Source organism: Chinchilla lanigera, unplaced genomic scaffold (genome assembly GCF_000276665.1).
Source record: "Chinchilla lanigera isolate Chin_1 unplaced genomic scaffold, ChiLan1.0 scaffold00079, whole genome shotgun sequence".
NCBI classification, from domain to species: Eukaryota; Metazoa; Chordata; class Mammalia; order Rodentia; family Chinchillidae; genus Chinchilla; species Chinchilla lanigera.
The window spans coordinates 4111495-4126639 of NW_004955480.1; the positions used below are offsets into that span (position 1 = coordinate 4111495).

A 15145-nucleotide genomic window follows, 5' to 3' on the forward strand; every position below is an offset into this window, starting at 1 on the left:
ATAGTTTAATGATCTTGTTATTCTCACATCCTATTTTCTAAAACGTTAAGAAAAATGGGTTTAATCGTGGGTAGAGAAAATAAAGTAATAAAATTGAATGTGGAATAGGAAGAAACTGTTCAAAAGGCACAGAGAACTCAGTAGGGGAGAGGAGGGAAGGAAGGAGGGAAGAAAAAAAGGGAAAGAAAAGAAAAAAATGAGCAAAGAAGGATAAAATGAAAAAAGAGTTTGAGAATGGGAAGAGGAAGGGGGTTTGGAATAAGAGGACAAGAATGAGGGAGAAAAAGAAGAATCAAGACATATCATGTACAGGTACAAATTCCCTATAATGATTGTGATGATTACATATACGTACATAGTACCAATAAACTTAAATAAACTAAAATAAATGAATACAAAATACAAACAACAGACCAAAGTACAATGTAATAAGTGTTAGCCTTGATAAGAAATTAGTAGAGATAAGCAAAAAAGCTCCATGAACGCTTCCCTGGAGATGCTTAAGCGCGAGATAAATGCCCATCTGTCTACAACAGTTTCAGCGTGGCTTGCCTGAAGGAAAGGGAATAAAATCTGCTAATTTGCAACATTTCCACAGCATCAATTTCATATTGTCAGGCCGCTGCCTTGAGCATATGCAGCCAATCTACAAGATTAAAGCAAGTGCTTCCAGTGGAAATCTTGCAACTAGAATTTGCTGTGAACAAGGCCTGATTGGGGAGATCCAATGAACCTGTTAGAATGCCTCCGCCTGGTCTTCTGGACTGTGTTCAACAACGTACGGTCTCTCTGCAGCTGAAGAGATATTTCTTCCATCCAGTCTCATCATAGCAAAAGCACATATTTCTTTTTTACTTTATATTTCACAAGCACATGTTTGCAGTGCATAATGATTGCATTCCTCCTGAGGAGCTGGTGCACGTACACGATGCATCTCAATTCTTTATTTCGGCCCCCTCTCTCCTCTTCCCCCTCCCTCCAGCGCTCAGTCCCCCACCCCTCCTGAGAAAGTTCTGTCTCCATACATCTTATTATTATCTTTTGTTTTTGTCAAATCCTTGTGCAGATAAAGCACGTTTTCCTTCCATCCGCTCTGTTTTTCTTTAATTGTCTGAATTACTCTGTGCAGGGGCCCTACACCATGTGCCAATTTCTAACCTGTAAATGCACCGCTGGCGCAATAAATAGGACAAAACCCTGCTTTTCCTCCTCACACTGAACATAAATATAGTAATATTAACGGCATTTTATAGTATCATTATTTGGTAATTTATAATTACCAGTTTATTTAATAATAATGTGAATTAGCCTTTAACTCTTAATTTCAATGTATTTTACCAGATATCTTTCTTAAGTTCAAACAAATCTAAATTTCATAACATGCCTCATAAGATGTGAGCTGTTTTGTAAAACAAAGTAGTTTGAACTAATTTTTGCTTTAGAAACATACCTTTTAATTGAAAAATTATATAGGTATGACCATAATAATTAACTACAATTGTTAAAGCATTTTGATATTTCAAGGTTGTTGTTGTTGTTTTTTACACGGCTCTATGGAAACATTTAGAAAAGGGGGAAATTGCTCATTTGAATACCATTGTTCGGTATCCACACAATCTCTTGAGATTCTTTTATTTTCATTGCAACATAAAGCTCCAAATTTGAAATTATGTAGATGTTGCTCTACGCAGCTTTCTCATATTGAAACCCTTCTGCTTTTTACCCCTACTGTTACTTTAGATTTATGCTGCTTTGTTTTTAAACAATGGTCACAAATTTCTTGTATCATGTGCATGTGAGCACGCACACACACACACACACACACACACACACACATATGTACACTACAAAGCACTTTGTTTTTAATACTGAATTTGGCCAAAATTCTGAAATCAGGCCTAGACCAGCATCCTTGGAAAATTCTCAACTGACCATTACCTACCCCACAAAACCAGTACATAACAAACTCCAGTCTTTATCCTTTCCTGTCTTTAATCACTATAGTATTTAAATCTCTTTTATAAATCTAGGCTTTGTATATGTTCATTTCATAGTTTATAGTATCTTTCCTTTTTCTATTTTGCAGCTCAGTTCTGATTGACTTATAACAGAATAGTCATATCATTCTTAATATTGCTATTTATTTTATGCTCTACATTCCTATCTCCTAACTCATAGAAACACATGCACATACACAGCCAACTGAGAGGTAATATGCATATAAGTTTGCAAATAACATCCACTAAGGGTCATCAGCTGTAGCTACAGGTTTATATTTCCAGCAGCATAAAGGGAAGGAAAGCAGTGCTACATAAGGAACCCTATGCTATTCTAAGTAGACACAGTACGGAGATAGTTTTGGCCATCTTATATCACCAATTCAGTTGAGTTCTCTAAGCCCTAGCTAGCAAAGATAAAAAGAAAGGAAATGAAATGCTTTTAACTTGAGTGTTCATAAAGAGAGAGTCATGATTTTGATGGCTCTATACATTTGCACCTACAAGCCTGTAGTTTTATGTCTTACTGTATATTTAGAAAGTACAATATAATAGAAAATGCATTTATCGTTAGAAGATGCTGAGTCCAAAATGTCTAGCTTTATAAACAGGTGTCTTCTTTGACAAGGAAAACTATTTGTCTCACTTTTGCTACTGAAAAAATATCACTGGATCCTATCATGGAGAATTCTTAATATCAGATAATTCTTGAAAAAGTGCCTGCTTTGTTTATTCCTAGCTAAGAAATACTGGATTACTAATAGTTAATCTCAACACACTGGGGCTGTCTTTAATCTTTATTTTCCAAAATATGATATAAGCTAAGGGAAGCATTTTATGCCCTAATACTCAGCCAGCTAAAAACCATCCTTTTTCAAGACTAATATGGTATTTCAAAATCTGTAAGAGATGTACTGAAAATATTAAGATGGTCATTGAGATCTTAAATCTGAAATGTACCTTAAGAGCCATAGACGCTTTAAAACACTTCCCTAGGACAAACCAGAATAAGACTCAGCAAGAAAAACTATAGGAAAGTATTTTTCTTCTTTTAATTTTAAAAGAGGAGATATGTATATTATATCATGAAAATATGAAAGTAAAACATTTGAGAAAATATTCACACAAAGGAATAATTTTTTCATTCTCAATCTTGGCATTTAATGAAAATGGTGACTTAAAACCTCTAAAAACGGTAACTGCACTACAAGTATATCTAACAAGAAAATATTATCTATAGTTCACATTCAGCACTTCAACTAAACACTGATAGCAACTTACAAAGGGGTGAAATATAGTAGTGGCAAAAAGAAAGAAATGGATTGTAAATATCTTCATCAAACCATTTCAGTAGACTGAACTACTGATCAAGGTAATAACAAGGTTTGGAGGATGAATTTCATAATGACTTATCTCTAGATATCTTCTAAATAAGAACCTCTTCAAACAACAATTTAAAATTTACTATTATAAGGTCTCGTAAGCAAGGATAAACTCATCCTTGCTTTCACCCCTCTTGATGACAATTTCTTCAATATGAAAAGAACACAGAAAACATGATAACATACAAAAGTAGTATAAGTTGAAAATGATGTACATGTATATATACACATAAATATATACTTACAAATTTTTAATGTCAACTGCCCCACGGAAAGCCTTCCTTGGAATAGCCTGAATTTGGTTTTCACTGAGATCACTAAAAACAGTCAAAAAGAAAAAGATACAGTCATAAAATATTATTTTAAATTTATTTTAATCACAGCAACTGAGAAGTGTAAGATACCTGAAAAGATCTTAATTAAATGCATGACAGTAGATGCAATTTGCCATACCAATACATTATATTGCTAATCCAAATACTGACCAGTTCTTACTCAAAGTATGCTTCTAGATCTTTGATTTTATAAGAACTTCTAAAATATGATATTCTTAAGAGTTGCACCAATCCTATAAAATTAAATATGGTTATTATTTGTTTTGAACAAACAGTAAATTTTTCATAAGTCAATTCCACTAGGTTCTGAAGTTTTAGTACTTGAGTTTTCTCCAACATTACTGAAATAGCTTCTGAAGTATATAAAAAAGTAGCATAATGCAGCTTCTTAGAGAAAGGTGAGTACAAATTGATAAAATCTGGGCAGTGTGATTAAGTTTTCATAGCACTTCAAGCAATCTTGAAAATGGACCATGGCAGCACCAGCCCAACAATAAAATAATGTTTCTGCATGAAATAATAATGGTGGATTGATTTAAAGCCTCCTTTAAATAATTCTACTGTAACCATAAACACAGAGGGTGTATATTTGCATTTTAATTTAATTGAGAAATACATTTTAATCAAAAGAAAAAGCACTCTCTGAGTTGGAATAGGAAGTTTGCAAAAAAATCACTGATCTCATGAAAAGTATCCGTATTTGTCTTTCCAAGAGTTCAGAGGCAATTCTGTGAGCTGACACATATTATTAGCCTTAATGAGTAAGGTGCAATTACACACGCAAAAAGTGGCCCTAAAAATAGAAAATTTTGTTCTAGTTTCACATAACACGGTCAGATAGCAAAACTTGAAGTATCAAGTCACTAAACTAACAATGACGGTGCTTAAATTCTCTTTAAACTCTACAATAACTGATTCTCACAAAGAAAGATGAAGTTACCGACCACTGGCACACTGCAGATGGAAATACAATCATTTTCCAGGATGTGCAAGAATACAGGAGACATTAATCCAAACCGTATACTCCTCTGCTGCTCATGACCAGGCCAGAGTATGTAGTGACTACTCTCGCAGCAGAGACGGGGTGGTGGAGGATCGGCAGTGTGAAGATTTAGTGTGTGGTCTTGACCTCATTAGCACCAAGTCTTAAACAACCGAGGTTTGCATTTATATCTCAATATCCTCTAGTTCAAATAAAAATATGTTTGCTAAGCAATTTGTAAAGGCATGAATGTTAGCCTACTTAAAGAGAAAGGTTGTTAGCCCTCCCCGCAGAAGAACCCCACATATTTTATTTCAAGGGGTAAATTTACAGTATGAGCTTACGGTGGAGGTAAAGCAGCCGTCCATTTCCTAAGCGACGTAGCTCATTACTGCTTTCAATAGTTTCAGTACATCCCTAGCAGTAATAAAATTTCATTTCCTTAAAAATTGCTTATTTCTCCAGCTTGTCATTGATTCAGACTGACTTCCTTCCTTTTTAAAATTACATCGAGTGAAGACTGTTTAACAATATATATTTAAAAGCCTGCATGGTCTTCAGTGCACAGTCTTCCGTGCAAGAGCAGAGAGATAGGAAAGACATATTAGAAAGGAAAAATCAAAAAGTAATAAGAAACGAGGGAGAAAAGATTAAACTGAAGCCAATATGAATCTATAATACCCGCTGGAAACAGCAGTATTTGTAATATTCAGTGTCTGCCAATTGTCTTTTTCCAACTTTTCCCAGGACAAAGAATGCGACAGGCAACGCGGAGGTGAATAAAAATGGCGGAGATACTTGCTGCCGCTCTTGGCTACTCCCAGCCTCTGCAGCCTTCACGTCTCCACAGCTGGGGCCACCTCACCCCCTAACTGTAGTCTCAGCTCTGCTCCGTTTCCAGGCACAGTTTCAGCCCGGAGTCACATTCCTGTCTGAGGTCTAGTGAGGAAGGAGGAAGATGAGGGAGATGGCTTCGATGGTTCATGGAAATGTCCCTGAGGAACACTGAAGCACTGAGAGAACATCATTCCTCTGAATGTAATCTTAATCCTTCCGATTTCCATTGGCAGAATCACGGCGTATAGAATAACTTTCGCTAGTATCTACCAGTCTTTTACCTTTACAAGTGTGTGGAAGCAGGTCAGCCTCACGGGTCTTTATTCCCTTAAGGTTAATCATGCTTTATGAGATGCTGCTCCCCGGAACAGACAGCTCCAAGACCCTGCTATGGGGTCTCAGTTGGAGTGCAGAAACCACCGTAACAGGCAATTTTAGTTATAAATCCCAAGCCTCTGCAGTTAAGTGAGCTGTTTTCACTTAGGGAGAACAAAAAACTGACATATTTTCAGCACCTACCATTGTGAGAGTTGATTTTTCAGAAAGACTGCACTATTGCGTATAATCTATAGTTCCTTTAATCCTCATAAAAGTCTTGCAAAATACACTGTTATTATGGTTTTACAGAAAAGAAAATCAAGCGTGAGAAATGCTAGGTACTAGTGCTACAGATAGAGGCAAATTATTATGTGTACAGGAAATGTACTTTGATACGGAGTCCAGATTTGGAATTTCTAAAATTATAACCAGGATTAGTTAACAAATATTTTCTTCTTGTGACCCGGAACTTGGGAATATTTTCCTGAACTTATCCAAGTCTGGCTTATGTATGTCACTCGCAAAATGATGGATTAGACTACATTTGAACATTGATTCATATTTTATATATATATGTATATATATAGTATAGTATATAGATGTATATTATATGTATATATGTGTATATATATATATAAAATCAAGTGGGTTTTAAAATTCCAATCTCAGGGTCTGGGGATGTAGCTCTGTGGTGGAATGCTTGCTTAGCATGCACAAGGCCCTGGGTTCAGCCTCCAGTACCACACAAAAATTTCCAGTCTCCATATATATATTTAATACTTAATATATGCAAGGCATTCATCTTTATTGTAAAGGCTACAGAGGTGGGTAAGGATAGTGAATATGGCATTTCCCCAGTATATTGAGAAAAGACAGAAGACACTGAGTGATATCAAGATTGCATGAACAACCAAAATGTAGAAGTGCCTTGCATGCAGAGTGGATGAAATAGGAGATGAGGGGGCAAAGGTCACTTTGAAGTTTGATGAGAGGGACTATCAGTAACATTGGGAAATCAGAATAGAAATTATGGATTTGGTTTCAGGAAGTTATCTATGTAGCTGCAGAATGGGATAGACATCATGTGGTCAGAAGACAAGGAAGTTGGCCTACAGTGTGAAAAGTATGAGTGGTATCTGAGAAAGATGATCAGGAAAACCAGAGAAAGTATAACCATTGGAGGACACTTAACCCAGGCCACCTTCAAAATAAAAGATGTTATTGGAGACTCATAGAAAATGATTGCACTCAGGTCATGTCAACCTCCAGTGCTGGGGAAAGGGTGATAGGTGGAGAGTTTGCGATTATTTTCCTAAGAAATTGTGTGTCAAAATGTATTTCAGGCGGGATAAATGTCTTGATTGAGGTTGAGTTTTAGGAAGATTGATTTGGAACTTGAATTTCAGAATCAGCAAGGCAATGGAAAGAGAGGTAGCAGCGGGCGCCGTTTCAGAGCTCATAGACCCTCCGTGCACCAGGCAAGCATTTGTTAGAGGACGTTAACTAATGAATCTGAGAGTTTGGCCCAGTTCCAAATATAAGGTCTTCACTTCAAATTAAGGTGAGCATCATCTTAGCCAGAGTTTGAATTCACTTGAGTTTTCTGAGTAAAATAACAAAACTGGAAAAGTGGAAAAGGTTTTCCAACGAGACACACAGCATTGTGGAACTGAGATGAAGAGAGATGACTAAACTAATTTTGTTAAGAGTTCATTGTAAATGCTCAGGCCTAAAGGAGAATTTGCTGTAGAAATATTAAAATACTGCACATCCAGGACCTAAAATTTTGGTTTACTTTTTGAGATGAGGAGGACATGAAAAAGCTAGCAAAATGGTCCCATTCTGAAGCTAATCACCACAGGAAATGAGAGTGAATGAAAGGGGTTTCAAACAGGCAGGACTTTCTGTTCTTTGGATTTGCACAATTAGAAAAATACAGACTTTCTAGAGCCACGTCAGAGAAGTGGCCCTCGTGGTGAGCTGTGCAACCTTGGAATTACCAGTTTTAGACCCTCTGTTTATATTCCATTTGACCATTTCCCAAAATATATCAACAGTGTCTCTCATCAAGGGCCTGTCTCTAATTCTCCACTGCCATAGTCATTGTTAGAATATCTCTCAACATTCTTCATCACTTTCATACATGACTGAGACTACAATATCACCTCCTTTCCTTGATTTATGATCCCTTCCAATACACTCCCCCCCATGAACACCCATACACACATACTGGTCCTGTTACATTGTTTAAAACAATTTATCGTACTACCTCCTCCTAATTTTTCTTTATTCCAGTTAAAAAATACCTTAGTTATTCCTTATAATTGTTTGGACAAAGATTTTGGAGGTTTCACTGATGTGTAGTGTTATTCTATACCTGTATCAAATCCATCAGTAAATCCTTTTGATTCAATTTTCAGAACACATTCAGAATTTTACCTATTTGTGTCTCTGCCCCATGACCAAAGCCAATTTGGGGAGGAGCTAGAAGTCACAGGATGCTGGATGCAGTGAGTAAAGTTGATAAAGCTATATTACAATGATTTTCTTTGGCAGAAATTACCATAAATGGGTGATCAAAGCAGGATAATCATAAAATATAACCAATGTTGAAATTTTAATAATTATTTCAGTGAAAGGCATATTGCCATTAATTCCCCTCAATATTAAAAACACTCCCCCTTTCTTCAAATCTAATTACTGCATTCTTCTTAGGTATGATAAGATTTTTAAAATGTAAACATTCACCACATCTTTTGATTACCACTGTACAACTTTGAATTACCGTGTGGCATTCCATAAATATGCTTTGATTAAAAAGAGAAATTAAAAAATAATTTTAGTTTAATTCCTTTCTTCGCTGTCTCTACTGTTAGACAGTGTGATGAATGCAGACCGGAATTTTAGCTCATGTTTTTCTAGGGAATTACTGAAAAATGACAAACCCTCAGGAAATGTGCAGTCAGGGTGGCAGGAAAAGAAAAAGAAGCTCTAAGGAAAAAACCCAGAAGTGGTGGCAACTGGCAGGATGTATGTGCAAGGGAAAACACTGTCTGAGTAAGTCTGTACTCTGAGACCTGACAAGTGAACAGGTCTTGTTACAAACACAAGTAAGGGAAATAAAGGAAGAAAACTAAGATTCTAAAAAGACTGTCAGACATTTACATAACAAGGCAAATGAAAGAGATACTGATGCAACGTTTCCACAAATTAAAATGCTGACAATATGAGACTAGAACTCAGTAGATTAGAACCAGAAATACAGATGAAAGAGTATCGTACCCCAGTCACACATAGTGGCACCTTCCTGCAATTCCAGTGCTCTGGGCAGTTGAGGCAGGAAGATTCCAAGCTGAAGACCACCTGTGGCAACTTAGTTATTTAAAATGACTGGGTTTCTAAAAATTAAAATGGTTGTAGTTCAGTGTGATGGCCCTGAGTTCAATCTCTAACACTAAAATGTAAATTAACAAATCAATGAAAAATAAATAAATAAATGTATATTTTAAAGAGTCTTGTACCATGCTGAGAACTGAATCACACACATCATATATAAATCTCCCATCGGATGACATGCAACGCATCAGCAAGTTTCAAATTTTCAGGATATCCCCCACAAGAACGGATGTTTAATGTGCTCAAAATTTCAATATTTGTAAGGAGAAAAGTCAGCTATGGGCTTTTCTCACCCTCATGCCTATCCTCTCATTGTACATGTATGCATTTATGTGTTTATTTAAAAATATAAATATCAAAAGATCTGATATACCCATTACTTGCTGAATATATATATTCCATATATAAATATCAGAAGATATAAATATAAATATCTTTTCTATATTTTAAAATTTTATATTTTATATATAAAAATACCAAAATATAAATATCAGATCTGAGATACCCATTATTTGATGAATATATATATATATATATATATATATAGATAGAGAGAGAGAGAGAGAGAGAGAGGGGGAGAAATTCTACAAAAAGGATTATTATATAACAAGGAACACTTGTATGGTGGAAGGTATTCATAACATAAAAGATAAGGCATTTCAAAGTACACAATCTACTGGCATTAAATATACTCAGCTTGTATATACGTGTCACTATCATTGATCTCAGATATTACATGAAAATACAATCTTCTCTGGCAAAGTAAGAAAATGATGCACTTATTCTTTGGTTCTTTAAGATATGATAATTGTATTTTTTCTGATAATGTCTATTATGAGATCAGTGAGATAAAAAGTGATACCAAAGTTAAAGTGATTGTGTCAGTATAGTTACTACGTATTTTAAATGGAAAACAGTCTTCAAACACTTTTATTAAGTCTAAATTATAGATTCAGGCTGAGTTGATGGACTTGAATGTGTTTTAATTCTCTGAAGAACGGGTCTAGGGATGTATGTGAGTTTCATAATTTAGTTAATAAAACATGGATATTAACCAGCAGGAAATTATTTCCTGAACTCAGACTGTTCATCTTTGTATCAAGAACTACACTATTTATGTACTAAGACACACACCAAATCAGACACTATTTCTCACCATAATGTATGCAGTGTAGTAAGAAAGGCCACTCATGTGAGACTAGAGGGCAAATGCAAACTCATCCTGGCCAGCATGTGTAAGTCAAATAGTGGGATATTACAAGAGCAGGGTGACATCCACAGGAGGAAGTCATTTCTAAAGAGGACAGCAGTGACTTATACCTTAGGGAAGTTCATGAGGATGACGAAGACAGAGGGGAGAGCTATCCAAAAGGAAGGAGCGGGGAATGAAGGCATGCGTATGTGAAAGGTAAGCCCACGGGGATGAGTATGGGTAACATAGTTTATTGTGCTTTAGAGCTATGCATTGTGCTGTGATTATAAAACATTTCAGTAGATGACTAAGGAGTTTTTGGTTAGTCTTCATAGTAGTAAAGAGACCAGGCAAGGGGGTGCACGCCTGTAATCCCAGTACTCAGGAGGCTGAGGCAGAAGACTTGCTGCAAGGCCAGCCTGGGCTACATAAAGCCAGCCTGAACCACATATAGAGACCCTGCCTCAAAAACCAAACCAAACCAAACCAAATAAACTAGTAGTACAGATAATGGATGAGGATTCTTTTCTTGTTCATTTGTTTCTGTTAATACCCTTTTACATTTTATGGAAAAAATAAAACAAAATAGGAGAACAACAATGATAAATACATTGCCTATTGTTATCTTCAAAGTGGTTACTCAGAGTACAAGATATGGGAATAAAAAATTCTCCAAACTATATTAGCACAAACCTTTTGGATGAGCTGAGAGAAACTAGTAGTATAATTATCTAGTATTTTTTTCCTTTTCCCTTCCTTCCTTTATCTTTCCCCTACTGTAGTTCCTCTTTCCTTCTGAACAATTTCTTCCCACTTTCCAATATCTATGGTATATTTCGAACTTTATTTACTCTTTCAGTCTCTCACACCAAGGAGACAATATGTTCATACATGTGACCCTGATTTTCACTTACAAGTATGGTCTCAAGTTGCATCCATTTATCTACAAAAGTCTCACATTTATCCTTCTTTATGGCTGAGTAGTATTCCATTGTCTAAAAAGACTGCATCATTTTTATCCAATGCTCAGCTGATAGGCATTCTGGTTATTTCCATGATTTAGATATTGCAAATTGTGCTGCTATAAACATGGGTGCACATATATTACTGTGGTATGATGTTTTTAATACTTCCAGGAAGATACCTAGAAGGGGAATAACTGGGTCAAATAGGAGCTCTAATCCTAGCTTTTTGAGGAATCTCCACACTGATTTCCATAGTGATTTTACCAGTCTACACTTTCACAAACAATAGAGGGGGGTTTCTTTTTCCCTACCTCCATCAGCATTTGATATTAGTTGTTTTCTTGATGATAGCCATTCATTCTGGAGTGAGATGGAACTTCAGGGTTGTTTTAAGTTGCATCTCTTGAATGACCAATGATGTTGAACATTTCTTCATATATTTATTTGTCATTTATATTTCTTTGCCTGAGAAGTGTGTATTCATTTCAGATGCTCATTTTTGGATTGGATCTTTGAATCTGAAATCCTGAAGACATAGGTGTACACAGAGACTTCATGATCAAAACCCAGACTGAACAGGAAATACTGTACAGAATTAGCAACTGAAGTCTCATCTTATTAAAAAGCTTTTGCATAACAAAAGAAATCATCAACAGAGTGAGAAAACAATCCACAGAGTGGGAAAAAATTTAGCCGGTTGTTCTTCAGACAAAGGACTTACATATAGAACATAGGAATAATTGGATGAGGATCTTTAACAAGATGGATGGAAGTTTTCAAGAACCTGAGCAAGACTGACTAGAACCAGTGAAGTACTGTTGTTTTCCTCATCACTCCCCTTTTGCACATCAGTGTGCAAACCAATTTTGACTTTCTAAAAGTCAGTGTTAACATGTATACTCCATTCTGATGTTATGAAAATGTTTGGTATTTCCAGGCAGAGAGGCTTGAATCTGTAATTCCAAGCAAGGAGATGGTGAATTTAAGACCAACCTGCACCTTGGCAATAATGTGTACTAAAAAACAAACAAACAAACAACAGCAAAAAAACTAGTGATACAGTGCTTGGTTAGTGTATACAAAGCCCTGGATTCAGTACCGAGCATTGAAAAAAATCTGTCTAGGGTCTGCCTAAAACTACAGTCAACCGTCACACTTTTCTTCTTTTCAGAATTTGCAAGCTTCAATCAGAAAGTAATTCTTATTTATGTATATATTCATTCATGCATTCATTTATTTAGTAATTCTTGATAATTGTGAAAACATGTTCAATAAAAGATTAGCTTCCTCTGGGAAAACACTGGCAAACCTACACATGACAAATAAAACCGGAAAACTTCAATTCTTTACAAAAATATTCCTCTGAGAGAATCTTTTTAAATAAAATTTAATAGTTTTCTTGAGATACAGTTTTTACTATATCTCAATAAGTTCACCATTTCAATTGAATGATTTAATGGCTTCTACATCATGGGTAGTTTTGGGCAACACAGCCATGAGGTTTTCTTTGCCTTGAAACAACCTGTGTACTCCTCTGGCACGCTCCTCCTCCACCCGCAGGTTGTAGCACATGTCTGTCCTTCATTTAAATATTTAAAATCCCATTGTACACACATGATACATTTTCCTAATCTATTTCTCAGTTGATAGCTATAACAGACTTTGTAAAGTAGTTTCAAAATCAGTAACTACCTGTGCTAGGTACTAGTATGTTCAGTATGTTCTATAGCTCATGGTTGGCATTTTTATATTGCTTTACTATTAATTAGTCTACTAACAGCCCACTTATTAGACCATGAGGATCAAAGAGCAGCTTCTGTTTTGCTCCACCTCAAACCTTGTCAGGCGTTATACTTCTCTTAGAAGACTCATCTGATCTCACTCAGCTCCTATGAATCGAATCTTTATTTCTTTCCTGCATATACCTAGAACAGGCTCTGAAGTGCACAGTATTTGCTTTGGATCACACTAGTAGACTTAGAACAGACTACAGTAAAACCTCTTGATTTGTTTTGAACTTGGGATAAGCTATTTTCAAAAAGGATGTATTTTTTATCATTGTTTTTCCCACCTACTTGTATGATACTCATACAGACTGAAATAAACATTAATATATATATTTTGAAATGTGTATGGACTGCAGGCAAGGACAGGGAGAGGAAGAATGAAATTGACCATATCCAAATGTGCATATATAGAAATTAGTTACACAGACAGCTTCTTAAGTATGACAGGTAAAAAGTTATAGAGTATTACAAACTAAGAATTTATTTTCTTTCAGATTTCAAAATATTTCAGTGATTTTCCAAGTAAAAAATGCATATTAAAAATCCAAAAGTGATACTTCTTGAAGTCATACATTAGGCATTCGCTGATATGTCCTTGTGGAGGTAGGGACATAAGATGAAAATAATTTTCAAATATGTTTATTTTAGGCACTCTATAGATTTAATTTTTCTGTTTCTGAAAAATAGAGTACTTTCAAAAGGATTATTTCCTCTTGAAGGGAAAGCCTACAGATTTTTAAAAGGTAGAATATAATATACTGATGCTGAAATACTGCATCAGCTTTCAAGAAAACAGCCAAGGCTGCAGTGCTACTATTTTATTGCTTAGGACGTATGGTTTCCAGTTGAGTATCCCATTAACCTAGAGTGTAATGATATCATTTTAATTATATAAATTGAAATGGCAATGTATAATACCTATATCATGTAAAAGTGGATTTGCTTTATGTGAAAGTGTCTAAACTATCTTTCACTATGAAGCAATAAATTTGCTTCAGATGGCAAACCTGCCTGTAAATTTAATTACTGGTAATTTTATTTTCCTCCATGGTTTAACCTCTCCAAGTCTCACTGAGAATATCATAAATCTGTACTTTCACGACCTACTTTGGAAACTCCTGAGTAAAGATAAATGAGTATTTGTCCAGGTTTTAAGTTTAGCAAAGCAAAGAAATATAAAGGTGGATGTGAAATAATTATGCTAACCTGTAAATGTCATCACAATGTAAGTTCATAATTTCATAAAAGTATTGTTTACTTAAAAACTGCTTTTATTCAAACATCTAATCAAATAACACATTTCATGGAGAAGAATTATTTTCAGGTGTTTGAAGATTCAGGTAATTGAGTACGGGTAAGAAGAAGATGAGTTTTACGTAAGATACAGATGTTTGCAATAGTTCAAGACAAACAACAGTCTCGTAAACAGAGCAATAGGGTGGCAGTAGAGTATCACCAGGGTAACAGGGCAAGAACTCATGTAAGATTAACAAATGATTTGGAGGTGCAGGAGAGGTGCTCCTCATGCATGCCTTCCAGCCTTCTTTACGATTCCTTGTGGGACAGCTGTTTCTAAACAGAGCAAAAGGGAAGCCCAGTTATGTACGGTTGAAGTTGGTTCATGTTTATGTTAATTGTACATGACGTGCACCTGGTGAAAGCCATCATGGGTCTTCCTGTGAAAGGAAGACTGAATAGCTTGGGTTTGAAAACCATGTCATTTAAACTAGAGCGCTGGGTTGACATCTGGGCTCTACCTTTTACTAGGTTTGTGACTAAGGGAAGGAATCCATCCTCACCACCCATGCCGTCCTCTGTAAAATGGTAGTAAAAACAAAACAAAACAAAACAAAACAAAACAAAACAAAACAAAACAAAACAAAGAAAAAAAAACTACCCATCTCAGAAGACCATTGCTTGGAGAAAGCTTTTGCAATGTTTACTGGAACACGTA

The 15145-nt window shown here is 35.6% G+C and overlaps 1 protein-coding gene across 4 annotated transcripts in view; it reads right to left on the reverse strand.

Annotated features, from left to right (window-relative positions):
• Slit2 (slit guidance ligand 2) overlaps positions 1–15145 on the reverse strand; it is a 331184-nt gene that overhangs the window by 128518 nt on the left and 187521 nt on the right. For all 4 annotated transcript variants that reach the window (XM_005402479.2, XM_005402476.2, XM_005402478.2 and 1 more), the window contains exon 5: positions 3625–3696. In XM_005402479.2, the coding sequence (XP_005402536.1) occupies positions 3625–3696 (72 nt within the window). The remainder of the gene's footprint in view (positions 1–3624; positions 3697–15145) is intronic.